A 27,224-nucleotide genomic window follows, 5' to 3' on the forward strand; every position below is an offset into this window, starting at 1 on the left:
GTGGTAAAATCTGTTATTTTGTCTCCACTCTGATTTCTGCATAAAGCATATACCTCTATTTATGAAAAATGATCAGAGTTTTTTTATTTTTTATTAAATAAAAGTTAAAAAATACCAAAGAACGTGGTGACAAAGGTCCAAGGGCAAAAATCGTTACGTTTCTGTACGGTTTAAAAAACGGGAAGACAAAGCGGTAAGGGTATAATAGTCAGATGGTATAATTACTTGAGGCGATGTGATAAGGGCAAAATAGTCATTTTACTCTCTTTTTGTGATGTTGCAGTTTCTTTAAAAACCCCGAGACTCTCCACACACTACGCAGAGTAAAAACCATTTTCTTCTCATCTTCTCTCTCTCTGTTTTAGAAAAAGATTTTTGTTTCTTCTTCAGGAAAGTTTCTGCTTTTTTTTGTTCTTTTCAACAATGTCGAATCGTGGCGGTCACGGCGGCGGTGGTCGTGGCGGAAGAGGAGGAAGGAGGTCTGACCAGAGACAAGATCAGTCTTCTGGTTCCGTTGCTTGGCCTGGTTTACCACAAACCTCCGGTGGTGGTCGTGGTGTTTCTGGTGGGAGAGGTCGTGGTAACGTCGGGACCGGAGATCTGACGGCGACGGAGGTTCCTGTTTCTGGTGGGAGAGGTCGCGGTAACGTTGGACGAGGGGGTTTTACTGGAGATCCGACGACGGCGAGTCAAGTTTCTGGCGGGAGAGGTCGTGGTAACGTCGGACGTGGGGGTTTCACCGGAGCTCCGACGGCGAGTCAAGTTGTTCCTTCTGTTGCGTCTTCTTCTAAGACGATGGTGGTGGCTTCTGCTTCTGCTTCTTCGTCTAAGGAGGAGAGGACGGTTGTTACGGAGGTTTCTGACGCGGCTGCGGCTTTGGCGAAGGTTCAGATTTCTCCGCCGGAGACGAAACCGGAGTCTACTCTTCCTCCGTCGTCGTCAAAGGCTGTGCCGCTTCAGTTACGACCAGGGCGTGGCACTGTTGGGAGGAAAATCACTGTTCGTGCGAATCATTTCCTTGTTCAAGTCGCCGATCGTGATCTCTACCATTACGATGTGAGTCTCTTTTGATTTTTTTTGTTCTTTCTCCAAGTTTCTAACTTTTTTGTTTTACTCGACGAATCTGCTCTTGTTTGTTGTTTTTTTCGTCTTTTGATTTCGACGAATCTGCTCTTGTTTGGTAATCTTCTCTATTTCACCAAGTTGTAGTGATTTTTTTTGGTTCAGTTTTTGTAAAACCTTGTACGTCGAACGATGTATCTGCGTTTTGGACTTTATTTTGTCGTTTCTGTTCATCACCAAGTTCTTATGAGTCTGCTTTTTCAGTGTCTGCTGCGTTTTTGTCATATAGCGTTATTGTTGTTGTTTCATGAAGGGAGATGTACGGCTAAAACTTTTATTTTTGGGGTGTCGTGACAGGTTACGATCAATCCTGAGGTGATATCAAAGACTGTGAACAGGAACGTGATGAAAGCTCTGGTTAGTATGTATAAAGAGTCTCACTTGGGAGGGAAGTCTCCTGCGTATGATGGAAGGAAAAGCATCTACACTGCTGGTGCTTTACCTTTTGAATCCAAAGAGTTTGTTGTGGATCTGACTGAAAAATTAGCTGATGGTTCTCCTGGGTAATGCCCTTTTTAAACTCTTTCGTAGATGCCTTATTAAACTCGTAGTAGCAAGCACCTTTATTTACATTTTTGTTTTTTTGGCGTTGTGACTCTTTTTGGCAGGAAGGATAGAAAGTTTAAAGTTGCTATAAAGCAGGTGGCTTCAAGACCTGATCTTTATCAGTTGCAACAGTTTCTGCGTCAGAGGCAAAGAGAGGCTCCGTATGATGTTATCCAACTGCTGGATGTTGTTCTAAGGGATCAGCCTTCTAAAGAGTAGGAAATCTAGAATTTGCTTAACAATTCCGTGTTATCAAAGCTATGCATAGACTTAACATTCCCTGTATTGCTTTCTGTTCAGTTATGTCTCTGTTGGGAGGTCTTTTTTCAGCACTGTTTTTGGTAAGGGTGAGCTTGGAGATGGTGTTGAGTACTGGAGAGGCTATTTCCAAAGTCTAAGGTTAACTCAGATGGGCCTGTCTCTTAACATTGGTAAGAAACATGCTAAATGTTTTCCTGGATTGATGCTGTTGATTAGATCTTTTTTTCTTCTTTGGTTGAGATTCTAATTCTACTTGTTTATGATTTTGATGCATTATAGCTCTGTTATTTTCTTATGATGCAGACGTTTCAGCAAGATCGTTCTATGAACCCATTGTTGTCACAGACTTTATTAGCAAGTTTCTGAATATAAGGGACATGAGCAGACCACTTAATGACTCAGATAGGCTCAAGGTACATATCTGACTTTACTCCACATTTAAGTTATTAATAATACTAGAGAGGATGTCTTTTATAATTTGTATCTGGAAAATCATATGTTGGTATCTAGGTGAAGAAAGTTTTGAAGACAGTAAAAGTTAAGTTGCTACATTGGAAGAACGGAAAAACTGCCAAGATTACTGGGATTTCCACCTGTCCCATCAGTCAGCTAAGGTAAAGATGCTTACTTCATTGAGCCTTAACCAAGTGCAAAATCATTGAACTTCGTTTGGTTGCTTTTCCTTGGAAGTGGTGTCTGATCTTTGGTAAAGTAGCTGATGTTTCTTTTGTTCTTATAATTTCAGGTTCACTTTAGAGGACAAGTCAGAGAAGACGGTTGTACAATATTTTTTTGAAAGATATAATCATAGGGTGAGATACCCGGCTCTACCTGCTATCCAAACTGGGAATGACTCAAGACCTGTCTACATACCCATGGAAGTATGATTTCAATTTAAACATCTACTCTTTTACCTCATCATTTTCTTGGATGCATTATGTATCATTGAAGATCTGGTTATTTCTGGTTCTTGCAGCTATGTCAAATTGTTGGAGAGCAGCGATACACGAAAAGGCTCAATGAGAAGCAAGTGACGGCATTGTTAAAAGCTACCTGCCAACGACCTGAAGAAAGAGAGAGATCAATACAAAGAGTAGGTTTAGTCCTCTTTGCATCACTTTTACAATAATTCTTCAATCGGAAAAGGAGTTTGATTTTGCACCTCTGTTTAACATCACATTTGTTTTTTTCTGTAATTAGTTGGTTGTGGGAAATAAATATGACAGCCCTCTTGTGAAGGAGTTTGGGATGTCAGTGACTTCCCAACTAGCCTCGATTGAAGCTCGTGTACTTCCTCCACCAATGGTGAATTTCTCGACTACACTTTTGTTTTTACTTTGCTTTATTGCTATGCATTTGTTTTCAATGATACTCATCACGATGTTGGTTCTGTCTTACAGTTGAAGTACCATGATAGTGGTAGAGAGAAAATGGTAAATCCGAGGCAAGGACAGTGGAACATGATTAACAAGGTAATACCGGAATTGACTATCATTATCTCTTTGCTTTCTGTAGGCACTTGAAACTAGTTATGACACATAGTTATATTTTTCTCTTTTGATAAATCTTATATGTTTTTGCTTGGCATTTGGATGTGGAAGATAAAGTTTGTTACGAAGATTTGTACTTGATGCTTCTATTGTGGTTTAATGGGCGTCATTAAACTCTTGGATCTCTTACCTCCCTTTGGCTGTGATATTTATGTGCTATAGAAAATGGTTAATGGAGCACGTGTTGATCGTTGGACTTGCGTAAATTTCTCTCGGCGAATTGACCAACGTTTACCCGAAGAGTTCTGCTATCAGCTGACTGAGATGTGTGTCAGTAAAGGAATGGTCTGACTTATCATCTCATGCTTTTGGGTTCTTAGTCACAATTTCACACCAGAATGGTTACTAACTGTTTTATATTCTTTCCAGCAATTTAATCCAGCACCTGTTATTCCACTCATCTCTGATCCGCGTCAATCAATCGAGGAAGCTCTTCACGATATTCACAAAAGGGCAGCTGGTATCCAACTACTGATTGTCATATTACCTGACGTGACTGGATCATACGGTAAGTCTGTGCATATAGCTGGCTATATTTGGTCTGAATTTATTCCGACCATCTGTTCATGAAGTTCTTTTTTTGTCTGCAGGAAAAATCAAAAGGATCTGTGAAACAGAATTGGGGATCGTCTCTCAGTGTTGTCAACCAAGACAAGTTGTTAAACTCAATAATCAGTACATGGAAAATGTTGCCTTGAAGATTAACGTCAAGGTCTGGCCATCTATGCATCTTAGTCTTTAATCATTCAATTCTTTTTTCCGTATGATGGTGTAGAACGGTTATTTGTATTACAGACTGGGGGAAGGAACACTGTTCTGAATGATGCTATCAGAAGAAACATACCTCTTATTACTGATCGCCCAACCATAATCATGGGTGCTGATGTGACTCACCCGCAACCTGGAGAGGACTCGAGTCCTTCTATTGCTGCTGTATGTATCTTGATCAATATTATTGGTATCTCATTATATCAGTGATTCATCATAAAAGTTAACTCTGTTTTTTAAACTACAGGTTGTAGCCTCAATGGACTGGCCTGAAATAACAAAATACCGAGCATTAGTTTCTGCTCAGGCTCATAGGGAAGAAATCATCCAGGACCTGTATAAGCTGGAACAGGATCCACAGCGAGGGTTAATCCACTCTGGTTTAATAAGGTATGAACACAATATCTACCAACTTTTTATGTTCTTTGATTGATAAGATCAAATAAAAGTGACACTGTTTGTGATTGCAGAGAACATTTCATAGCATTCAGGAAGGCTACGGGGCAAATACCTTCGAGGATCATATTCTACCGGTAAGTTGTTTTACTTGAAATGTTAGAATCTGTCTATGACCATGTTTGGCTTTACGTGAATGCAATAATCTGTCTAGTAATTGACCAGGTTTGTCTAATTGGTTTTTCTTTATGTAGTGATGGTGTCAGTGAAGGGCAGTTCAACCAGGTTCTTTTCCATGAGATGAATGCTATACGCAAGGCTTGTAACTCTCTCCAGAAGGATTATCTTCCTCGCGTCACTTTCGTAATAGTCCAGAAACGACACCACACTCGTTTGTTCCCTGCTGAACACGGGAATCGTGATATGACTGATAAGAGTGGCAATATTCTTCCAGGTTTCCACAATCTCCTCTTGTCGATCAACTTAATTTTTCTGATGATCAGAATTCAGAAATCTTCAATATATTTGCATTTCTTCGTAGGTACTGTGGTTGACACTCAAATCTGTCATCCAAATGAGTTTGACTTCTATTTGAACAGCCACGCTGGTATACAGGTATTGATTGCTTCCAAGAATCTAATCCCAATTAATGAGATCTTTGTCCCTGCATAGTTATTATTAAGTTTCTTTGAATGTTTGAATGGTACTAGGGAACAAGCAGGCCGGCGCACTACCATGTGCTTTACGACGAGAACGGTTTCTCAGCTGATGCAATGCAAACACTAACCAACAACCTTTGCTACACGTAAGTAACAACAACATGTTACATTTCCTATTTTGGCATGATTAACCATCTGAACTTATCTCGCTAAACAAAACATAAAAACCATATACGCACAGGTATGCAAGGTGCACTAAAGCAGTGTCGATTGTGCCACCAGCTTACTATGCGCACTTGGCTGCTTTCCGAGCTCGCTATTACATGGAGAGTGAGTTCTCAGATGGAGGCTCGAGCAGGTCGAGGAACACGACCACAACTGCAGGTGCAGTCGCTTCGAAGCTCCCAGCAGTAAAAGACAACGTCAAGGATGTGATGTTTTATTGCTGATGAAGTGATATGATTTGATACTTCTCTATTTTGCTAGTTTTAATAGCCGTTAATACTTTTGAAGAAAACTATATACATTCGGCTCTCGGGTTTATATCTCTTTTGGGGTTTGGCTTGGAATGTTTTAAAAGACTCGGCCAACTTTTTTCTCTTAGGATTATAATTATGGTGTAGACAATGGTCTGGTGACTAAGTTTGTCGTTTGTGAAAAACAAAAGGTTAATTATGGGTTTTTTTGGATAAAGATCTAAACTCTGAAATTTTCACATGAATGGTATGTTTATCTAGTTTCTTGGCATGTTCTTATTTCTTTGAGAAATTTAAACTATGACCACTGTTTATTACTAATCTTTCTTTACATTTCATAGTTGAGTTTAACATAATTTTCGATGAAACTGAAAATTCAAGTTATGTTCAAGGTAATTTCAAAACCATAGATAGATTTATCAGTTTAAGTAATTTTTTGATCAAAAATAAAAAATAAAAATAAGTCTACATTTTTTTTTGGATATATTATATTTGTTTCGAAAGTCTCAGGTCTAATTTAGGTTATATTAAATTAATTATATGATATTCAAATTTAAGACACTCAAGTTCAATATAAGATTACTATTATCATTTGTCACTTGTAAATTCAATATTTTTTTTTCTTTTTGTCAACTGTTATTTGTAATCTCATAATTTGATTAGAACAAACACTAATAGAAATCATAAATCATCATTTTATCATTAAACACTACTAATAGAGAAGTGTGAAAAAAAACAAAATGTGGCGTTAAATTATTTTGTTGGGCAAAAACAAAACCAAAATCACAACACTGTCGAATCGAACCAACAAAATCAAAAAAGTCTCCTTCTAGATCTCTTGTCCGATCCGATTCGTGACTCGCCGGACATTTTTGCTCCGATCTTGAAATCGATTTACTCCTCCTCTGTATTGAGATTTGGATGGATCAATCATTGATCTCACTGCTATAAAGACGAAGATGAGAGATGCAGCCTAATCTCTTCTTCCCATTCGGCACAGTTTTGAGCAATCCATTCCTCTTCAATGGCGGAGAAGATCTAAACGAACTTGGTTCTGGTGTTGGATTCGAGAGCTCTAGGGTTTTTTTCTTACTCCCTTTCTTATTATCCCAAGGTAGTGGTGGGATGGATTTGTCTAAGGTTGGTGAAAAGTTCCTCAGCTCTGTTAAATCCGCTACTTCGCTTGGTCTCTTACCTTCTCCTTCTTTCTCTGATCGTCCTGAGGTATTTAATTTTTATCATCAAATCTCTCAACTTTGGAGTTTTTTTTAGTGAATTTGAGATTTGAAAGTTTATAAAAACCCAATTTTTTGGAGTTTTTATAGAATTGTGAGATTTGGAGAGTTTGTAAAAATCCAATCTTTGTGTAGATTCCTGCACGTGCTGCAGCTGCTGCTGCTGTTGCTCGTGCTTTGGCTGGACTACCTTCTGATCAGAGGTTGAGTATATCTTCTACTGCTACTGAGCTTAGCTCTATATATGGGAATAGACCTCTTCCTCAACAAGTTGAAGAACTTGAAGAAGGGTTTTATGAAGAGGTCTGTGTGTGTGTGTGTCTGCTTTATCTTGGTGATTTTGTTTTATCACTAAAGCTTAGAGGGGGCATTTTGGTTTTGTTTTTTTTCGTGTAGGATTTTGATCCGGTAAGGCATATATTAGAGAATGTGCCGGATGATCAAAGTGAGTTGGCTTATTTTGAGAAGCAGGTACTATTACTAACTCCTCTCAAGGAATCAAGAATGCTGATGAACGTTTTAGTTAAGGAGTTTATAAGGGTTTTTTCTGCTGTGTAGGCTACCTTGAGGTTGGTACAGTTGGATAGAGTAGCAGAAAATCTCTCTCACCATGTTATGGAGCATCATGAAGTAATGGGTAAGTACCTTGAATTGGAAAGACTTGTTCTTTTTTCCTCTTACGAAAAGCCAATGTCGACTGAGAAGACAGTGTGCGTTTGGTTATATTGATATTTTCTTTTGGCCAGTGAAGGGGATGAATTTGGTAAGAGAATTGGAGAAAGATTTGAAGATTGCAAATGTTATCTGCAAGGTATGGGTTCTATATTTTTAACCTAAAGTTACATAAACAAAACAGTAGATTTATTTTATATTTTATCTGTTACTGGTTTGAACTTGGTTGTGGTCGTTTTTGTGTTTATTGCCAGAATGGAAGACGAAATTTGACTTCTTCTATGAATGAGGCGTCAAGAGATCTTATTGTACACACTCATTCCAAAAAGAAACAAGCTCTTCTGGTAGGCTTCTCTATTTATTTCAGACATCTAGGGTGGTCGTTTCTTTAATCTGTTTTCTTGAAAAAATTTCATGTAGTATATAGTTTCCTTCTGAACTCCCATCAATTTGCTCTGAGATTGTCTAGAAAATTACTCTGTCTTATCAAATTTTAGAAAGTGGCTAAGTATCTGGTTTGTTTTAATTTCTAAAGATTTGTATATGCAAGTACTCTCTTAGATACAATCTACTGTGTAATCTTGGCTGATCAGCAAGGGCTTAAGTGTTTATCTTAATATCCAAACATACTGTAATTTTTTTTTCTAGCATGCCTTTTTACTTCTTTCAGTACCATGTAATTATAGCATCATGAATGTTTAATTTACTGTACTTGCAGGATATGCTTCCTATACTAACCGATCTCCGCCATGCAAGAGTAATGCGGTCAACTCTTGAAGACCTAGTTGAAGAAGGAAACTATTGCAAGGTTGGTAGTTTACCTCTGTCTCTGTTGTATACTTCCATGGTTTTCTTATATGAATTATTGTGATATTATGGTATGAAACTAACAAGAGACGGGAGATATATTTCTTATTATGCAGGCGTTTCAAGTTTTATCAGAGTATTTGCAGCTGCTTGACAGTCTATCTGAATTCTCGGCAGCTCAAGAGATGACCCGTGGTGTTGAGGTAGTTATGGTTTATTCATGACCAACCATTGTCTTTATAATTCTTCTGTCAGTTGGTTGAGCTTCTCATACTCTTTTCAAGGTTTGGTTAGGAAGAACTCTTCATAAGCTGGATTCACTATTGTTGGGCGTTTGCCAGGAGTTCAAAGAAGATAGTTATGTAATGGTTAGTAAGCGAACTAATTCTCATGTTATATCTTCGTAGCCATCTCCATAAGATATCTAAACTATAAGGATCAATTTTTGGGCCTTCAGTTCAGTCAGAGAATAAGAAATTTTGTTTAGTGGCAAAATTTAACTTGTCTATGTGCTCATTGTAGGTCCTTGACGCTTATGCACTGATCGGTGATGTCTCTGGTCTTGCGGAGAAAATACAAAGCTTCTTTATGCAAGAAGTTATCTCAGAAACCCACTCGGTGCTAAAGACCATTGTCGGGGAGGTATGTTAGTTATTCAATTGTTCTCCTGTAGGGTGTTATAGTCATGCATAGTTAGATGGATGGTTGGATCTGGATGTAATGAGTTTGGTGGTGTCTGTTGCAATCATTTCCCCCCTTTTTTCTGTGGTGTAGGGCGCAATCTTTTTTTTTTCCGTGTTGCTTAGATGCAACTTTTGATTCTAGCAGATACACGAAGTAGAAAATTGAATTTATGGAAATAGTAATATTGGGTATACATATAGATATATTGAATTGTTAACAAATGTGGTCTTTTTTTAATAGATGGCATCACTTCTCTCTTAACATGTAAAGATGGTTAAAGTTTGTTTTACATGTTCTGGTTTATCTTATATTCATTCTGCATGCAATTTTTTTCACATGCGATCATGCTTTTTGACTTCATGATACTGACCACGAAATGAGTTTTGTAAGTCAACGTATCAAACCAATTAGATTTATAAGTCAACATATCAAGCTGTTGATCCCTTTTCTGTAATTCGTTTTTGTAGGATAACAATGCTGCCACCCAATATAGTAGGTATGCTCTATGCACCTGAGTTATATTGGTACCTATTACAGTATTTAGTATTTATCTCTGGCCTCTCTTTTTTTGGATTCTAATATTCTTGCTGATTATTTCGTAAATTAATTTCAGACTTACCTACAGCGATCTGTGCCTTCAGACACCAGAATCCAAGTTTAGGCAATGTCTTTTGAGAACACTAGCTGTGCTGTTTCAGTTAATATATTCATACCATGAGATAATGAGTTTCACGCCAGAAGAGAAGGTAGGTTCCATCCCCTGCTTTAGTTTGTCTTTAACATTTTCTGATCACCTTAATAGGTTTCTTGAAACAGTGCTATAATATTTTTTGTGAGGTTTATAGTCTTAAACACCTCTGTGCAGGCTTTTGACCTATAATCTGAGCAGAAGTATTCCTATAAGCATTATATAAATCAGTTCTCTTTTAAGCTGTAATTAGTGGGAATCTTAGCATATTTTTATTGATTTTCTGTGTGTTTGTTTAATTTTTGCTGGTGTCCAGAACTCCTAAGAATATCTGGTTTATTGATAGGGATTATATATAATCATGTGTGTAAGTCTTGGCTATGACTTGATTACAGAGTTAACAAATCTTAAGTGTTTGGTCATACTATATATCAAAGTACTCCAAGTGAGGCAACTGATTTTTCAAGAATTTTAATTTCTTTGATTTCAGTACAATACTTTTTTGTTCCAGTCTTCGGTATGAAAGATAATAGGTCACAAAATATTTTTTCTTTGATGGCTTATCTTATACGTTATTGACTTCCTTTATATTATTTTCTGTATGTTTTCCCTGTTAATTCGTTTAAATGATATCTGTTGGTTTACAAGGGCTAAGATTCTGAATTGGAACAGGTAGAAAGTTTGATTTCACCAAGTTCTGCAACGGCTCAAAAGATTGATTCAGTGACTAGAAGTTCATGTGACCCACAGGATGGTGGTCTTTCGTCAGACAAGTGTTCGGGAAGTATACCTTCTTGTCCCATTTCTGCTGAAGAGTCTGATGAAAGTGAAACATCCAGTTCCTTGCAGCAGGTTCTGCAGGCGTCTGATAGTGCAATAGATGAGCCTAGGAATTCTGGAGATGCTGTATCATGTGGCGACTCGCCATGGTACTATCTACGAAAAGAAAGTGCAGCTTTTGTTTCAGAAACTCTTCAGAGAGGACGCAGAAATCTTTGGCAACTTACAACGAGCCGTGTGTCAGTTTTGCTCTCTTCCCCAGGTGCTTCTTCAACAAGTATACATCAGTTCCTAAAGAATTATGAAGACCTGAGCATCTTTATCCTTGCTGGTGAAGCATTCTGTGGATTTGAAGTTGTTGATTTTAGGGAGAAGCTAAAGGGTGTATGCGAAAATTATTTCAGTGCATTTCATAGACAAAGCATGCATGTAAGTTCAGTTTCATATGCCCATTGGAGTGACATCGCTGTTACCACATACTTAGTTACTTTCATGTATCACCTCTCCTACATAATGACGTAAAGGTAAATTTTGTTGGTTTTTTCTCCTTAACAGGCGCTTAAAATGGTTCTGGAGAAGGAGACGTGGACAAAATTGTCTCCTGATACTGTGCAAGCTATTAATTTTGCTGGTCTTGTGGGGGATGGGGCTCCCCTAATTATTTCTTCCCGAAGTGCCACTAGTTCTTCCAGATTCCCTCAGTCTAATAAGTCAAATAACTCAATTGATCCAAGTGGTAACAGAAGTGGGTTTTCATATTGGCTGAAAAGTGGAAACCCCTTCTCAGCAAAGTTAACTCACTATAGAGAAGATCAAGACTACTCCTCGGTCAATGGAGCTGTCTCTGGAGATTATGAAGGGAATGATAGTCTTCACGATGATGGTGTGAATCCCAAGATAAGAGATCAAAAACGCATTAATGGAGGTAGTCCTGTTTCAGAAGATGAAAACGAAGACCTTCTTGCTGACTTTATTGATGAGGATAGTCAGCTTCCAAGAAGAAGTTTTACACGTAGTCAATCAAGGACTTCTTCTTCAAATTTCAGTACCAATGATGATCTGACAGCTCAAACAGGATCATCCCTTTGTCTTCTAAGGTAATATAGACGGTTTAGCAAATGTTTGATATTAATAATGACACCCTTCCTTTCGCATATTTTCCCTGGGTCGCTTTTTATGACGTGGAATTGCATTTACTGTGTTCAATGTCTTAGATCAATGGATAAGTACGCGAGGCTTATGCAGAAGCTAGAAATTGTTAATGTTGAGTTCTTTAAGGTACCAATCCTAACTCTTGGATTCTGCAGATATCTTTACTATTCTCCCTCGATTTCTAGTCTAATTAAGCTTTTCTTACTCCTGTTTGCAAAATTATAGGGAATATGCCAATTGTTTGGTGTCTTTTTCTATTTCGTATATCAAGTATTTGGTCAAGAAAGTACCAGTTCAGGTGGAAAGGGAGTTGCCGACTCTTCTAATCGTGAGTTACTGATTGGTTTCCTTTTGATGCACCTCTTTGTTTGTAAAGTTAACCCCAACTAGCGTCAGTATGAGTAGTGGTATGACTCCTATGCTACGATATCTGAGGAAATCCATTTTGCTCAATATAGATATATTTCAAAATTTTGAAATGCAGATCGTCTGAGAAGCAGCTTATCCCGGATATCACAAGAGTGTGAGCAATGGATAAAACCTAACCCTTCATCATCACCATCTTCATCACATGCCTTTCCCAACACAGTTAGTCTTGCGGACGTGACTCCTGCAAGTCCCTTAAATACTTCTGGTCACTTATCAGGCGTATCCTTTAGTCTCAAGGTATAAACTGGAGCGAGGCTTTCAACAATATGAACTAACTACAATTGATATTGTTTTTCTGTCCATTAGTAACCCTAAATATAGCTATTCCTATTCATTGATTTTTTCCGTCTTCATATATGAAGTGTTAGAAGAGAAGAGCAGCCTCTTATTCATTTTATCTCAAGGTTATATAATAAAAGGATTCATTAACGCATGATTATCGCTTGCAGGAAAGATGTGCTGCAGTGGACACTGTTTCTCTTGTGGCTCGGATACTACATAAATCAAAGGCTCATCTCCAATCAATGCTTATGTCAAGAAATGGCTCTCTGGTTGAAGACTTCTTTGGTCAACTGGTATGCATCTCTTTCAGTTTTGATTCATTAAATTAGGAGAACTCTGGTTGGAAATATTGCCTTACTTTGCTGTGCTTTTTTTTTGATAACATACAATCATATTATAAAATGACCTCTGAAGCATCTAATATGCTTTTGGCAACTATCAAACAATGGATTATGCAGGACCTGATCATGAGTAGTTTCATTATATGCCTTTGCTAAATTAATTTCTCCTCTATTTAATGAAAAACTATTTATATACGATATGTGGTAGCAAATATATTTGAAGGAGTTGCATTAAGTGGAATGATTCATCAGGTTGGTTCTGTACCTGATCTGACAGAGCACTTACATAGGACCACTGCGAGGATATTTCTGCATGTTAATGGGTAAATTGCCGATCTACTTACGAGCTTGTGTTTCAATTTTTTTTATTAGATGACTTACATCGCTCCTCCCTTGTGCCTTTCATTCTTATTCTTAATGACCTTTTAAAACTCACATTGAATGTATATACTGTGAGTTCAATTGGTATGCTAAAGTTGAAAATTGTGTTTTTTTTTTTCTTTTTTGTTATCGGTTCTCACTGGGGTATGTATGTTCATTAACCTTCAACTATTCTTACAGATATGTCGACCGGATTGCTAATTCTAAATGGGAAGTCAAGGAGCTTGGAGTGGAGCATAATGGGTTTGTTACTTCATCAATCTGATACATTTTTTGCGCTTTATGAAATATAAAATATATAGTTATTTTCATCTTTAAAACTCTTTTTTCAAATGTCTGTGTTGTACCGAGTTATTCAGTATACGCTAATACTCCTAGAACTAGATTTGGCATACTGGACCATTGATTGCATCACTGCTATCTGATATGTAGCAAACTCATTGAACTTACAGGTATGTTGATTTGATGCTGGGAGAATTTAAATACTACCAAACAAGGCTTGCTCATGGAGGCATTCCACAGGAGGTAAATGGCTTTTTGATTCAACAATTTCAAAAGTTAACTATGCTGTCCGAAATACCCAATGCTTGCATCTTTGGATTGAGACATGAGTGGTGACTGATTTCCTGATCCCCCAATTAATAGTTGATACCTGTTGAGGTTTTGCCTTTTTATGTTCGTGGGTGTCACAATCAAACTGAACAAATTCTACTGCATAGAAAATCAACTGACAGCATGCAATTCAATTTGATTAATCTATAAGATTGATCATGTTTTCTTCTCAACTATAGGGAAATCTGTATCCACTTTGAACTCTTTTTTTCCATATATAGGTCCAAAATCGCCTACTGGAATATGGAGTAGAAATATTTGCAGAGATTCTGGTTGAAGGTATATCTCGAATAAAAAGATGTACTGATGAAGGACGTGTTCTCATGTCATTAGATATGCAGGTACATTTCCTCATTTTTACTCACTGTAATTCTCTTCTACACAAGAACATGAATAACAATTTTTACAATCAACATTGGCAGCATTCCATTATTAATATATAGAAACATCATATAAACAATATAGCTGCAAAGATTGTCAGGATAGAATTAGTCTTTGCTATGTATTGATGACATAATGCATAAGCAATTGATGTATTGAATCACGTGTCGATTTTGACTAGACATTATATATCTTCTTGTAGGTTCTAATAAACGGGCTACAGCACTTTGTGCCAACAAATGTGAAGCCGAAGTTCCAGATCGTCGAAACCTTTATCAAGGTAAGAAAAATAGAAACTCATATGCAAGTGCAGACTCAAAAGCAGAATCATTTGCAACGGCTTAAACCGAAATCATCACACCATTTTGCTGGCATACTATCCGCATTACCTTTTTAATGGCTTAAACCAAAATCGTCACTCTTTTTTGCAGGCATACTATCTGCCAGAGACAGAATATGTTCACTGGGCAAGGGCTCGTCCGGTAAATAAACAAATCTTCTATATTTCCAGTGTTGCATAAACCATACCGATATATTTGCGTCTTGAATTAGTTGATGAAAATGTGTAAACATGGGCTGTATACAGGAATATACAAAGCCACAAGTGGTTGGACTGGTGAATTTAGTAGCCACCATGAAAGGTTGGAAGAGGAAAACGCGGCTGGAAATTATCGAGAAGATCGAATCAGCTTCTGCGTAGTAGAACAATCGATAAAGCTTTTGGAAACTTCAGCAACAACAAGTAATACTTCTTTTCTCCTGGTCTTTGTTCCTGTCTGTTCTTACTTTTGCATTTGTATCGAGTGGTGTAAATTTGAGGATAGGCTTCCTTCTGCGTAGTAGTTTACTATCATTTGCTTATGGGTTTTGTGTAAAAGATCATCATGAAGTTTGTACATTTAACACACAAAATTTTCCTCCATTTAATTACTTAATTAATCTCTTAAGTATTTGTATTATCACATCCTTAAACCAATTCTTGCATTTTTGTAGTATTGGATCCTTAAATGTAATAGATGAATGAACTTTTTTTTATAAGAATAAAAGACAATGATGATAAATATATCAAATATTTCTTAATTTTTTGTTTTTGTAGTATATATAAGTAAAAGAACAAAGCATGTGTAGTAATATCACTGTTGATTTTTTCTTTTTATTATCTTTTTTTTTTGAAACGTTTTGAGTTATAAAATCAATCAGAAGTGAAAGAAGTCATCATCATGTTGTGTGATGTGAATAGTCAAAGTTGTGGTGACTTCGTTATCTCTCCAACCATGTTTAATGCTACACATGGCTCATCTACTGGTACCTGTTCATTGTTTTACCACAAAAAACATTCAACATATTATTATATATCAGTTCTCCAAAATTATTCTATCATATATGTTGCGTGTAAAAGAAAAGAGACAGAAGTAAATAAATTCTGATAAAAAAAAAAAACAAAATATCATAAAAAGATTCAGACAGTGTTTGAAAAGTATTAAAAGAGACAGTTCGATATATATGTTTCCCTTGATATAAAGACAAAGAGAAAGCATAAAGAGAGACTTGTGCTTTCGTTTAATAGATAGATAGAGATGCATGAGCCATCACGTATCTCTCACGTTATTCAATAAATATATATATGAACTATTCACTATTCTGACTTCTTTTGTGATGGCTGAACTGACCAAATCAAGTTTTTGCAAGGAAAAAATATCTATGAATGAAGAAGACAAGTTACCAAAGGATAATAACAATGGAGAAGTATAGTAGTAAAGACTTACAAAATGACCAGCACCAAGAATCCAATAGAAATGGAGATTTTTGTATGATTTTGTAAAGCCTCTTGTTGCTTTGTCACTTTCGCAGTATAATGGCTCTCTTTCCATTTTCTTGAATTCTCTTAGCCCTTCCCACCTTACATGTACACATCCATCGTCAGTCATTATCATCATCACCACCATCACCATCATGTAATAACAACAACCTTTTTTTTTCTTGGTAATTAATAGTACCAACAACATTGGTTGAGTTATTTCCTTACTTTTATTCCCTATTTATTAGCATTGATTTAATAATACCCCATCTCTAGTCATAGATGGATACAAAAGTTCGAATGATTACGACGGTTCAAACAGACAAAACCGTCCATAGACCAGATTGTTTGTATCTTAGTATTTATAAATTGTAGTTTTTAAGAGTGTGGATTAGAAAAAAAACAACGCAAATAAAATTTTGGATCGTTTTTATAATAAGATAAAATTATTTTTCCGATAATTTTATTATACATCTACTATTATCTACTGTTTATAAATGTTAGTTTTTAAGAGTGTGGATTAGAAAAAAACAACGCAAATCAAATTATGGATTGTTTTTATAATAAGATAAAATTATTTTTCGATAATTTTATTATACATCTTAAAAATAAAATAAACTAAACCGTTGACAAATTATTCCGCACTCACCGCAATATCCGTTCAAAGCCATATACTTTATTATATATTGTTGATGTTATATTTGTAATGTAAACAAAGATTAGAAAAAGAAGTAGAATGGTCTTACTTGAGCTTGTGAACCCATGCTTCAGTTCCACTTGTTGAGCATATCACATCAAGCTGTATAAACCACAACATGTCAATTTATCTCATTTCAATAATTGTAAAACAGTTTTCTTTATGCAATATATTAATACAAATGATTTCTCATCTTTCATATCAATTAATAATTGACAATTATATATAAGATAATGATAGTCTTACTTGACCATTATAGATAGTCACATCTATCCCCTTGGCAAGAAGCTCATCGACCTGCCCAATAATATAAATCACTAAATTCCTAATTATCAAATAATTAAAACCATAGTTTATATAAGAAAAGTAAGAATTATATTATTATTACGTCTTCGATTACTGGTTTCATAAAAGCAGCATACATCGCCGTAAACACATCATTAGAACTGTTCCCCCATCTGTTAATTTCATAAAACACATAATTAAGAATTGATTAACACCTAAAATATTTGATTATTATTAAAGATTAATTAAGAAGTTGTATATACTTACATGAGGTCTTTGGGAATGATCTTGAGCTTCTTCTTAATAACACCATTCATTAATGTATTAAGGTCACCTTCTTGTTCTTCTACGTCACTCAAACTTCTCAAACCATTCAAGTAACTCGAATACTTTTTTATTCTATTTGATTTTTTTTTGGTTTCTAAACTCGTGGTAAGAGAGACAGGATCCATAGCAGCATCCAATAGAAAATTGTAAAAATCCTACAAAATTAAAAACTAAAGATGTAAAATTATTTCACTTTATATCATCATTCAAATCTTTATAATGGATAGAAAGAAAATTAAAAGAATAAATAATTACGACGAAATTGGATTTGTTGCTAATCAAGGTTTCAAGATCCATCCATGTTAGCGTGGCTCCAACGTAGTCACCATTCTTGATTTGTTTTCTAATCTTCTCAGCTAAGCTGTTTAAACAACAGTAACATATATGTATGGATTAGATACATAATTAATAATTGTTATGTACTAATTAGAATAAAATATTATTGTAATGACTAATGAGAAAGACCTATTTGAGAGAACCAAGCCATTGTCATCAAGCCTAGAGATATACTTGAGAAGATGTCCCCATGAAAACTGTGACAAATCATTAATCAAAAATCATATTAATATGGTTTAATCACAAATAAATGAGATTATTGAAAATTATTTACTCTAACAAAGTAGTAAGTAAGAACTCACCACATAATCTTCAGGGGATATCCAACTATCTCCCAAAACCACTCCTATTCACACATTATTACATTATTTGAGTCTCATTTCATATAAACAAAAACAAAAACAAAAAGAAATATCTAATTTACCTCCAAGATGAAGCTTCAATTGACCAGATTTAACCGATTCAAAAACCGATAAACCGAGTTTAACCGCGATTTTGCCACCATAAGATTCAGCAACAATGAAGAGAGGGCTTTGGCTTAAAGTATGGTTTTTGTTGAAGAGTTGTTGCAACAGTTTGGTCAAATCTTTTGCTGCTTCTTCATCACTTTTCACATACAATTCTTTTTCATTCTCCTCCACGAAACTGTACCCTGCCCCAACTGGACTATCCTTTATTTTATCCCAAAAAAAAAACATAAAATTAGATAATACGCAACACTAATACTTTTTCATATTACAATCTTGTTTTATTCTATATCAAATAATAATGAAAAAAAAAATTAAAAAAAAAATATAATACCACAAATAAGAGATCAGCTTTCTTCAACCAAGTAGAGTTTCTGGGATTGAGAAATGTGTTTAATGGACCAACCTCCTGAAAATTCCCTATTCCAACCCCTGAAGCTCCCTATTCATTCTCATCAATGAAGAACCAAAATGTATAAGAAGAAGACGAATGAGATGAGAACAACAACAACATGTTACATATAAAAAAAAGTAGATACAACCACAAAATTTATATATATATATATATATAAACTTACAGGTCCACCTTGGAGCCAGAGGATGATAGGCCATGGCTTAGAAGGATCTTGATCAACTCTATATGGACTTTTATAATGCCACCAAAACATATGTGCTTCTATATATATATGTTTTTTGATTTAGAAACAACAAAAAGAGTCAAGAAAAACAAAACCCATTATAGTTTCTTGAAATTGTGTGAGAGAGATAAAGAACGTACTTGGTCTAACTTCAACGTATCCCCAAGATTCGGATCCATCAGAGTTGCTTCTTTCAAGTTTGGTTTCTCCATTGGTACATGACACAATGAGACATAGCAGAAGTAACAGATGAACAACAACTGATGTGTTCTTCATTCAGACGACTCTGTTCTTGTGGATCAATTTTTTTTCTTTCTTTCCTATCTTGTGATTGTAGGGCGAGGGAGAGAGAGAGAGAGAGAGAGAGATAAAGACAGAGACACTAGGAAGAAGTAAATTATATATATTTGGAATGTCAAGTCGTTAAGTCAATGCTATTGGTTCAACCTTATTTGGTATATATATACCATAACCATATAATGAAAACACGAGTATGTGTAGAATGTCAGAAAAATTCATTAACCAAAAAGAAAAAAAGAAAAAAAGAAATGTTTTATTGCATAAGATAGAATACATATTTTGTTTTGTTGTATAGATATTTTGATTATTAAATTTAGATCTAGATTAAAGTTTTTTTTTGCATTTTTTGAAACTTCTCTTGTAGGTAGTAAATGGATAATAATAATTGCAAAACTAAATAACCATTACAAAAAAGGTAAATAAGTAAAAGGTTTGTGATTAATTTTGGTGAGCAGGGTATCATTTTGGGTTGAAAAGCCACATGTTACATATTCAATGAAATATAGTAATATAAAATACTCATTTCATTTTATAAGATGTTTTCATTATTTTTTTTTTGTTTCATATCATTTTTTTAATCTATTCAACTATGTGCAAGTTAATCTAATTTTACATAATTACTTCTATTATATAAAATTACAATTGGCCAAATGAGTTTTAAACCTCAAAAAGTATACATAACCTATAAAATAATTAATTTTCGCACATTTCGCCGAAACATTAATATAGCAAAACCGGAGAAATACTTTTTTTTTTGTAGTACAACAACCGATTTTAGAGCTAAAAAATGCCGATTTTAAAATGAAAACAAACCGTTTTCAAGTGGATCCGAGCTCCGAAAAGGCAAGTAATCTCCAACTACATCCGGAGAAAAGAGTGAATAATATACTTCTACAATTCTCCTCAGAAACAAAAATATCATTGGTTTGCTCTCCTTAGATGATGCTGGTGCATGACACCATAAAAGTAGTTTCGAGTTTCGATATTGATTACTACGAATTAAGATTAGGTGCATGCGTAAGTTTGATACTCTTTCAATAAATATACCATAACTGAAAATGATCAGCTGCCAAAGTAGAATATATGAAAAAGTGATATGATAATTTAGCCATTCGGGGGAATTTGACGTAAGGTCGATGCAACCACCACTTCACATGTTGGCTTCAGTATCGCGTCACTTTCTCGAGCTAAAGAACAGATATGTAAAAATAAAGTATTATATATAAAAGAGAGTTAAATTTATAAAAAAAGTACATCTGAATATTCAGGCAAATTTAATATCCAAACTCATACGTACATGGCCAAACTTAGACTCCAATTGGTGACCACTTTTTAGGAATAGAATGAAGAGGAATGTGGTGTTCCTCATTGTTCCTCAATTTTTGCTACCATTTACACATAATGTTTTTTCAATTTTCAGATATGTGGGATCTATATTATTCCTATTCATTCCTCAAATAAAAAGGAACAACAGTTCAAAAATGTTCCTACTCAAAATTGTAGAGGAACAACGAGGAACAAATATTATTTTCGTTTTTTTATAATTCAATATTTTAAAAACATTTATATTTATAATTTTGACATTTCTATATAAAAAAATACTTAAAAAAATATTATATATTTTAAATAAAATATTATTTCATCATAATTTTCACTTTCTATTAATGTTTTGAATTTATATATTATATTAGAAAAATATTTAAAGAAATTTAAAATAGGTTTTAACTTAAAACATTTATTAATGTTTTAAAATATAAAAAAAAAATTAAATTTAATATATTAAGTATTATAATTTAAATGAAAGTTCTAAACTAAAATTCTTTTTAAACTTAAATTTATTAAATAACTTTTTGTATAAATTATTTATATTATTTAAGTTTACTTGTTCAGTTTTTTTGTTACCATTTACTGGAACATTTGTACTATTTTTCCTCAGCATTTATTCCTATTTTTATGAGAATTCTTTTCCTGTTTGTTCTTTTTTATTTTTGTTCTTTTTCGTTCTTTTTATTCCTAAATGGGTTACCAATCGGAGCCTTAGCTTTCATGTCAGAACATATATATATACAAATAATGGATAATAAACAATTATTTCAATTATCATCTTTTGAAAATATTTTTTAAACTTATCATCTTATTTGATGATAACACATACTGTACATATTTGTTTTTAATTAAGAAAAACAACTAAATCATGAAAAACAAAACTCACAAATATTTAATCTCATGGTTATTAGGGAAGAGTGACTGAGTTAGAGTATTATTTGCATCGGCAATATAAGTATCACTTTTATAAGTGATGTAAAATTTCATTGTATCACTTATAAGTAATGTAAAGTTACAAAATAAATGATTCAGTCCACTCATTTTTTTGTAGTGTGTATATATTTTATCTCAATTAATTTACTTTCAAATTTTCTGATTCTCACTCGTGTTTGGAAATCTTGATCAAGAAATTGGGTTAATTATTTCATAAAAAATAATAATAAGTAGTGTTAATTATCTTATACCTATTTATTTCATTAAAAAGATGAAAGTTATTATTTATTTTAGTTTATTTTAGGCGGAGAAAGATATTTATGAAACTTTGTTTCCAAATCATTTTATCGAGATCTTTCTTTGCTTAAATTCTAAATATAAGCAAATAACAAGTTAAATCTGTTTTGAATAGCTTTAACTTAATTTATCATATTTCTTATTTTCTAGGAAGTATTAATTATATTTTCTCGTTCAATAGGTATAATATGCATGCATCTTACATTGGAATCAAAATTCATCAATATAGAAATATACTAAAATTACTAAATTAAAAATACAATTAGAATGTATCTATTCTAGAAGAGCAATGTAGAAAAGTTATACCATGTATCCATATGAAATGTGAGCTATCTATGTGTCTAGCAGGAGTGTAGCCATCAAGAAGAGCATGCATTTGGCGACTCTACACTATAATTCATGAGAGTCAATTTTTGTAACATTGAGTAAATTTTGATTTGTGATACAAGAGGATCTAGATTCAGGATCTAAAAGATATATAAGACTCTTGAATATCTTATAGATCCTCTAAAATGTGAGATGATTTTTTTATTGATGTTTGAACCAAAGATAATGTCTCCGGAGAAAAGAGCATAGGAGAAAGACATATAGGGTAAGCGGCGGCAAAGGAAGAAAAGATTGTATACTCTTTGCTAATGTTTACACGTGTTTATAGAGAAAATTTAGGGATTTATAAATTACATTCAGATCATTATAATACACATTTGTTGTTTTCGTAAATATTTTATTACACATCTTTGTTAATTATTAATAGAGTAATTGTTTAAGATTTTTAGTATAGGCTGTCAGCCCGTCAATATAATATTATTTTTTTGGTTATGCGTTTTGTTGACTAATTGTTTCGATTAGTTTGTTGGATATGGGCCACGCCCGTCAACAAATCTCGGTCCAAATCGAGTTCGAACAAATAAAAGAGAGTTAGGTTATAGCCAATTAGTCAGCCCGGCTTAACAAGAAAACAATTTTGGGAGGACAGAAATGAAAATCAGCATCAAGCCTGCTATTGTCCATCTGTCCAATAGATAAGGGAGAAAAATGTAGAAGAGAGGGATCTCGAGTTTCACTTTAACAATCGAATAATACACGGTGTCGCCTTCTCAGAGCTCTACTCGAACTACTTGCTCATATAAACTAGTTCGGCATTTTAGCTCTGTTATCTTTATTCGGCTCGAACAAACTAAGCTTGGCTTTTCTTTCTCGGGTTTGTCGTAACTTATTGTTATATATTCAAGTATATGTAACTTTTTCCTCACAAATTCATTTATAAACAATTTAGGCATGCTAGAAAGCTAAAATCAGCATTATTTTTGTCGAAGTATAAAATTAATTGGATTTTCTGATTGTATAAACCATTACATCCCATCTTTGAAGACCTTTGTTTTCAGGTACTTATAAACATGACAACCCATATTACGCTTTTTTCTCTCCTTTGGCTCCAAATTGTATGCCACTTAGCTTCATTCATTATGGTTAGTGCACAACAAATATGCAAAAATAAGCATCTATGACATAAAATGTCTATAATGGTCCTGATGATCGGATGCTCTCCGACTCAGAACGGCACGCCCAACCACATAGGCTTAGCACCATCCCCACAGACTAGTTAGCGGACATTCTTCCCATCACACTTGCCACTACTACACGAGTTGGTCCACTGATTAGTCCTGATTATTATTTTATTAATGTTAATACTTCTTGTTGTACATATAATTTAATTTACGTGTTTGTATTTTTTTGATAATTTTATCATTATTAACCGAAGAAACCTAATAATGAAGTAAACGTTTTCAATTGCATGTACATGTTTTGATTTTAAATCCCATTGCTAAGTTAGACATCTATTTTTTTTTGTAATTTAACTCTCTATTGGAGAGAAGACTTGTCATAACTTATATCGAAACTGTATCACCACCTTAAACATATATATTGTGATCTTCTTATTTCTTAAAAGCATGACTATTTTTATTTATTAAACATTTTTGAGTACAACAAATTTCATTGTACTTCAATTGTAAAATTATGAAGATGGATATTATATATTACTTATTATTTTAGGTAAATATCATATTACACATAGTTCTAAATCGAGCTATATTTGACATATTATTATTTTTAATTTTATGATATATTTTTTGTATCTCAAATTTTAAAAACTATTGATATATATTTGTTACTATTGGAAATGAACATATCTCTACATGTCAGTTGCTTTTGAAAAAAAAAATCATAAATTTAGCTGAAATCTGGCTAAATTCAGCTGATTTTGTTGACCGTTTACACGTGTACAAATTTTGATTGGCTTAAATCTGTTATGTAATTTAAAATAAACATAAATTTTAATAATGTTATATGAGATTTGATGTATTTATGCGCAGTAAAGTAAATATACTTTTACTAATATTATTTAATTTCTTTCATATTTTTCATAAGAAAAGTGATGAATAATATTTATTGTTATTATTATTATCAAATTAATTATATCATGATTGGCCAAGATAATTTGGTTTTGATTGTAAAAGTCCAAGTATGAAAAAAGTTTGATCTATGTCTTTACACTTGTCATCAGACTCATTACCCAATGAAACCTATCCACTCTTGTCATCAGACTCATTAGCCAATGGCCCAATCAAATGGTTTGGAATCAACCTTAACCAAAAAAACATCATATCTAAATTATATACACTTTTCATCCTCTCCCCAATAATTAACAATAAATATTAAATGATTTTAAAAGATAAAAAGATATCTACCAATCCCTATATAAGAAGAAGAAAAAAAAACATAAAATCTTCATTTACCAACAATAATATAAAGTGTATATCTCCTCTTGCTCTCTTACCCTTAAAACCTCTTTTTGCCTAAAACCAATTCATCTAATACCTCTTCTCTCTCTCTCTCTACTGATCAACATCTTCATAGAGGTAATGCCAATGGCAAGATCATGTGTTCTTCATTACTTATTACATTGTTCATAAGGTTTTTGTCTCGATCTTCTCTTTCCTTATATTGTAATTCTTGTTTTTTCCCTTAGAGAAACAAAAAAAGACAGAGACTAATGGAGGAGCCAAAATGGCTTGAAGGTCTCTTAAGAACAAACTTCTTCACCATTTGTCCTAAACACCGCCAATCACCGAGGAACGAGTGCAACATGTTCTGCCTCTCATGCAAAAACGCTGCGTTTTGCTTCTACTGCCGCTCCTCTTTCCACATTGACCATCCCGTCCTTCAGGTCCATCATTTTTCTCAAAACATACATTGCATAAGTTTTTTTACTCAATCCAATTTCTTTATCAACAATGATCATTGGCTTTGAGACAGATCAGAAGATCTTCATATCATGATGTGGTGAGAGTATCGGAGATAGAGAAGGCATTGGACATAAGAGGAGTGCAAACTTATGTCATCAATAGCGCGAGAGTACTCTTCTTAAACGAGAGACCTCAGCCTAAGAACTCTTCCCATGGCGCCGCCTCCTCCGCCCCGAAAACCATGTCCTACTTCTGCGAGACATGTTGCAGAACACTTCTTGATCCCTTCCGCTTCTGTTCCTTGGGTTGCAAGGTTAGTTAACCCTACACATTATTTCTGAATTCACAATTCACTATATCAGCCAATGTGAAGTCAATATCGATACAACAAGTATACTTCTCAACTAGACCAACAACATTTTCAATCATCTATATTCAAATATGCATAATAATACATGTTGTTTGTCACATATAAATTATGATCTTAAGAAAAATGTATAAACGTTACATAATGTAAGATGTGATGAAGATGATGATCATAATCATAAAAATGTCAGGTTGAAGGAATGAGGAAGAATAAGGAAGAAGAAAGATTGCGTAAAGAAAGACAACAAGAAACGCACAAAGGCACGCATCCTCCAACTCATACCTCTAACTCTAGGCGACGAAAAGGCATTCCTCATAGAGCACCTTTTGCTTCCTAATTTTTAATCTAATCTTTTTCAAGAAATTTATATAAATATATAAGAATAATACAAAATTCATTTCTTTAACTTATTTGATAATAAACCCCATTTAATGGTCCACTCAAATTAGCATAGTATATGCGTTATTGGGTGGGTGTATTTATATATTCCCAATTTGTACAATGTCCAGCTCACTCCTCACAACCCTCTCACATGGAAAACAACAATTTGTATAGAAGAAAAATCCTAATTTCCCTACTCTTTATATATATATATATATATATATATATTCATTATCAAATACCTTTCTAGCTAATTTTATACCTTATCTAAGATGAGTAGGATTGTGGGATGGACTATGTTTGATACACTAATTATTATTTTGTTACATGTAATTAAGTCTCATCTCTTTCTTTATAACACATTATACAAAATCAAGAGTTCAAAAAGGACTCTTTGCAAAGGAAGGAATCATTTTGAAAATATTAGGATATAGTTAGACTACGAACGATAATGTCGGTGGAGATATGTTTTATACTTTATTTTCGAGTAATCGATGTAGTTAGTGGTTTGAAGTTACCTGTCTCTATACCAATCCTAGCTACTTAATATTTTAGTTTAGAAATGAGAGTTTTGTGGGGTTTAATTAGGGATCAATAATTGTGTATATATAAATTGCTAATAGGGACATGAATGTGTATATGTTTTGTAAAAGACACATGAAGTGTTTCTCTACTTTGTTTTCGACATTAATTCTAAGCTCTTATATATATATATATATATATATATATATATATATATATATATATTATCCTATAATAAAAATAGTTTGTCGTAGGTGTTAGGTATTTGAAAGGTACAGTTACTTAGAAAAGAAAAAAAACTTTCACTTATTTACGTTCAAGTGGTATAATTTTACGTTAAGGATGGTCTTGTTTTAGTACGTATAATGACCTGATATTTACATTAATCTGATAATCATGTCGTTTTATAAAATAACTAGGTTCTAATTACTACGGTTCGAATTAGTTTTTGGACATACAATCATACATATCAATGTAATTATATGATATTAAGAATATAATTATGAATTTATGACACTACAAGCAAGAAAAATTATTGTTTGTAATTTGCTTCTAAAAACAAACTTAAATGGTATACTGAACAAGAACTATATAAACAAGTGAAGCAAAAAAAAATTAACAAATTCAAAGATCAAACTAAGGAAGCAAACAACAACAAAACGAAACTAACAATATTGAAATTTAACAGATTTAACAACCAAAAAATCATGATTACCATACATCAATGGATGTTAATCCCTATACAAGTAATAGAGTTTATGACTTCTATGAACTCTTAACAGTCTCATGATTCGTTGGAAATCCATAAAAAAACTATTGATGGATTTTGAGCTTTTGACACTTTTTTACTTTTTTTTTTAATTGTCTGTCATCTAAAAATTTGAAACATTATCAAATTTATTTTCGATAATTTTCGGACGACTTGGGTGTATTGAATATGAATAGTTTTTGAGTTTTCGTGAGTTTTTATATGATTTTGATAATTTTAGGAAGTTGATATATGATTTATTGTAAAATCTTTTTAAGTTCCACTTCAAACCATGAGATTTTTATATATGTATATTTAAGGAGGAAATTCCT

At 33.7% G+C, this 27,224-nt stretch overlaps 4 protein-coding genes across 5 annotated transcripts; 3 read left to right on the forward strand and 1 right to left on the reverse strand.

Annotated features, from left to right (window-relative positions):
- The first annotated feature begins 423 nt into the window (after nt 1–423).
- On the forward strand, nt 424–6,010 carry LOC17889187 (protein argonaute 5). Its single transcript, XM_006296229.2, has 20 exons — nt 424–1,056; nt 1,420–1,625; nt 1,731–1,883; nt 1,969–2,099; nt 2,233–2,342; nt 2,440–2,543; nt 2,675–2,810; nt 2,906–3,022; nt 3,130–3,234; nt 3,330–3,401; nt 3,642–3,764; nt 3,849–3,987; nt 4,070–4,191; nt 4,275–4,412; nt 4,495–4,637; nt 4,718–4,780; nt 4,898–5,097; nt 5,185–5,258; nt 5,354–5,448; nt 5,544–6,010. The coding sequence occupies exons 1-20, from the start codon at nt 424–426 to the stop codon at nt 5,749–5,751; spliced, it is 3,072 nt and encodes a 1,023-aa protein (XP_006296291.1). The 3' UTR covers nt 5,752–6,010.
- A 470-nt stretch (nt 6,011–6,480) lies between these two features.
- LOC17890125 (syndetin) lies at nt 6,481–15,181 on the forward strand. Of its 2 annotated transcripts, XM_006295700.2 has the most exons (25): nt 6,504–7,002; nt 7,149–7,316; nt 7,410–7,484; nt 7,572–7,650; nt 7,760–7,824; nt 7,940–8,029; nt 8,404–8,493; nt 8,609–8,695; nt 8,777–8,860; nt 9,015–9,134; nt 9,644–9,672; nt 9,790–9,922; nt 10,537–11,073; nt 11,200–11,741; nt 11,859–11,922; nt 12,022–12,124; nt 12,281–12,462; nt 12,675–12,800; nt 13,101–13,171; nt 13,410–13,472; nt 13,682–13,754; nt 14,063–14,182; nt 14,425–14,502; nt 14,654–14,704; nt 14,809–15,181. In XM_006295700.2, the coding sequence occupies exons 1-25, from the start codon at nt 6,745–6,747 to the stop codon at nt 14,920–14,922; spliced, it is 3,402 nt and encodes a 1,133-aa protein (XP_006295762.1). In that variant the 5' UTR covers nt 6,504–6,744; the 3' UTR covers nt 14,923–15,181. The 2 variants fall into 2 exon arrangements, with proteins under 2 accessions (XP_023639383.1, XP_006295762.1); XM_023783615.1 differs by lacking the exons at nt 13,410–13,472; nt 13,682–13,754; nt 14,063–14,182; ... (1 more) ...; nt 14,654–14,704; nt 14,809–15,181 and having other exon boundaries at nt 6,481–7,002; nt 13,057–13,148.
- A 98-nt stretch (nt 15,182–15,279) lies between these two features.
- Nucleotides 15,280–19,136, reverse strand: LOC17889872 (serine carboxypeptidase-like 51). Its single transcript, XM_006295459.2, has 13 exons — nt 18,911–19,136; nt 18,711–18,808; nt 18,467–18,574; nt 18,090–18,336; nt 17,968–18,011; nt 17,795–17,862; nt 17,585–17,690; nt 17,270–17,484; nt 17,106–17,175; nt 16,964–17,014; nt 16,767–16,819; nt 15,989–16,121; nt 15,280–15,531 (listed from the first exon to the last, which is right to left on the reverse strand). The coding sequence occupies exons 1-13, from the start codon at nt 19,044–19,046 to the stop codon at nt 15,463–15,465; spliced, it is 1,398 nt and encodes a 465-aa protein (XP_006295521.1). The 5' UTR covers nt 19,047–19,136; the 3' UTR covers nt 15,280–15,462.
- A 5,199-nt stretch (nt 19,137–24,335) lies between these two features.
- On the forward strand, nt 24,336–25,680 carry LOC17889349 (uncharacterized protein At3g50808). The gene is made up of 4 exons (XM_023784799.1): nt 24,336–24,547; nt 24,658–24,855; nt 24,945–25,187; nt 25,432–25,680. The coding sequence occupies exons 2-4, from the start codon at nt 24,682–24,684 to the stop codon at nt 25,576–25,578; spliced, it is 564 nt and encodes a 187-aa protein (XP_023640567.1). The 5' UTR covers nt 24,336–24,547; nt 24,658–24,681; the 3' UTR covers nt 25,579–25,680.
- The last annotated feature ends 1,544 nt before the right edge of the window (nt 25,681–27,224 follow it).

The sequence above is a fragment of the Capsella rubella genome, unplaced genomic scaffold (genome assembly GCF_000375325.1).
Source record: "Capsella rubella cultivar Monte Gargano unplaced genomic scaffold, Caprub1_0 scaffold_4, whole genome shotgun sequence".
In the NCBI taxonomy this organism is placed as follows: Eukaryota; Viridiplantae; Streptophyta; class Magnoliopsida; order Brassicales; family Brassicaceae; genus Capsella; species Capsella rubella.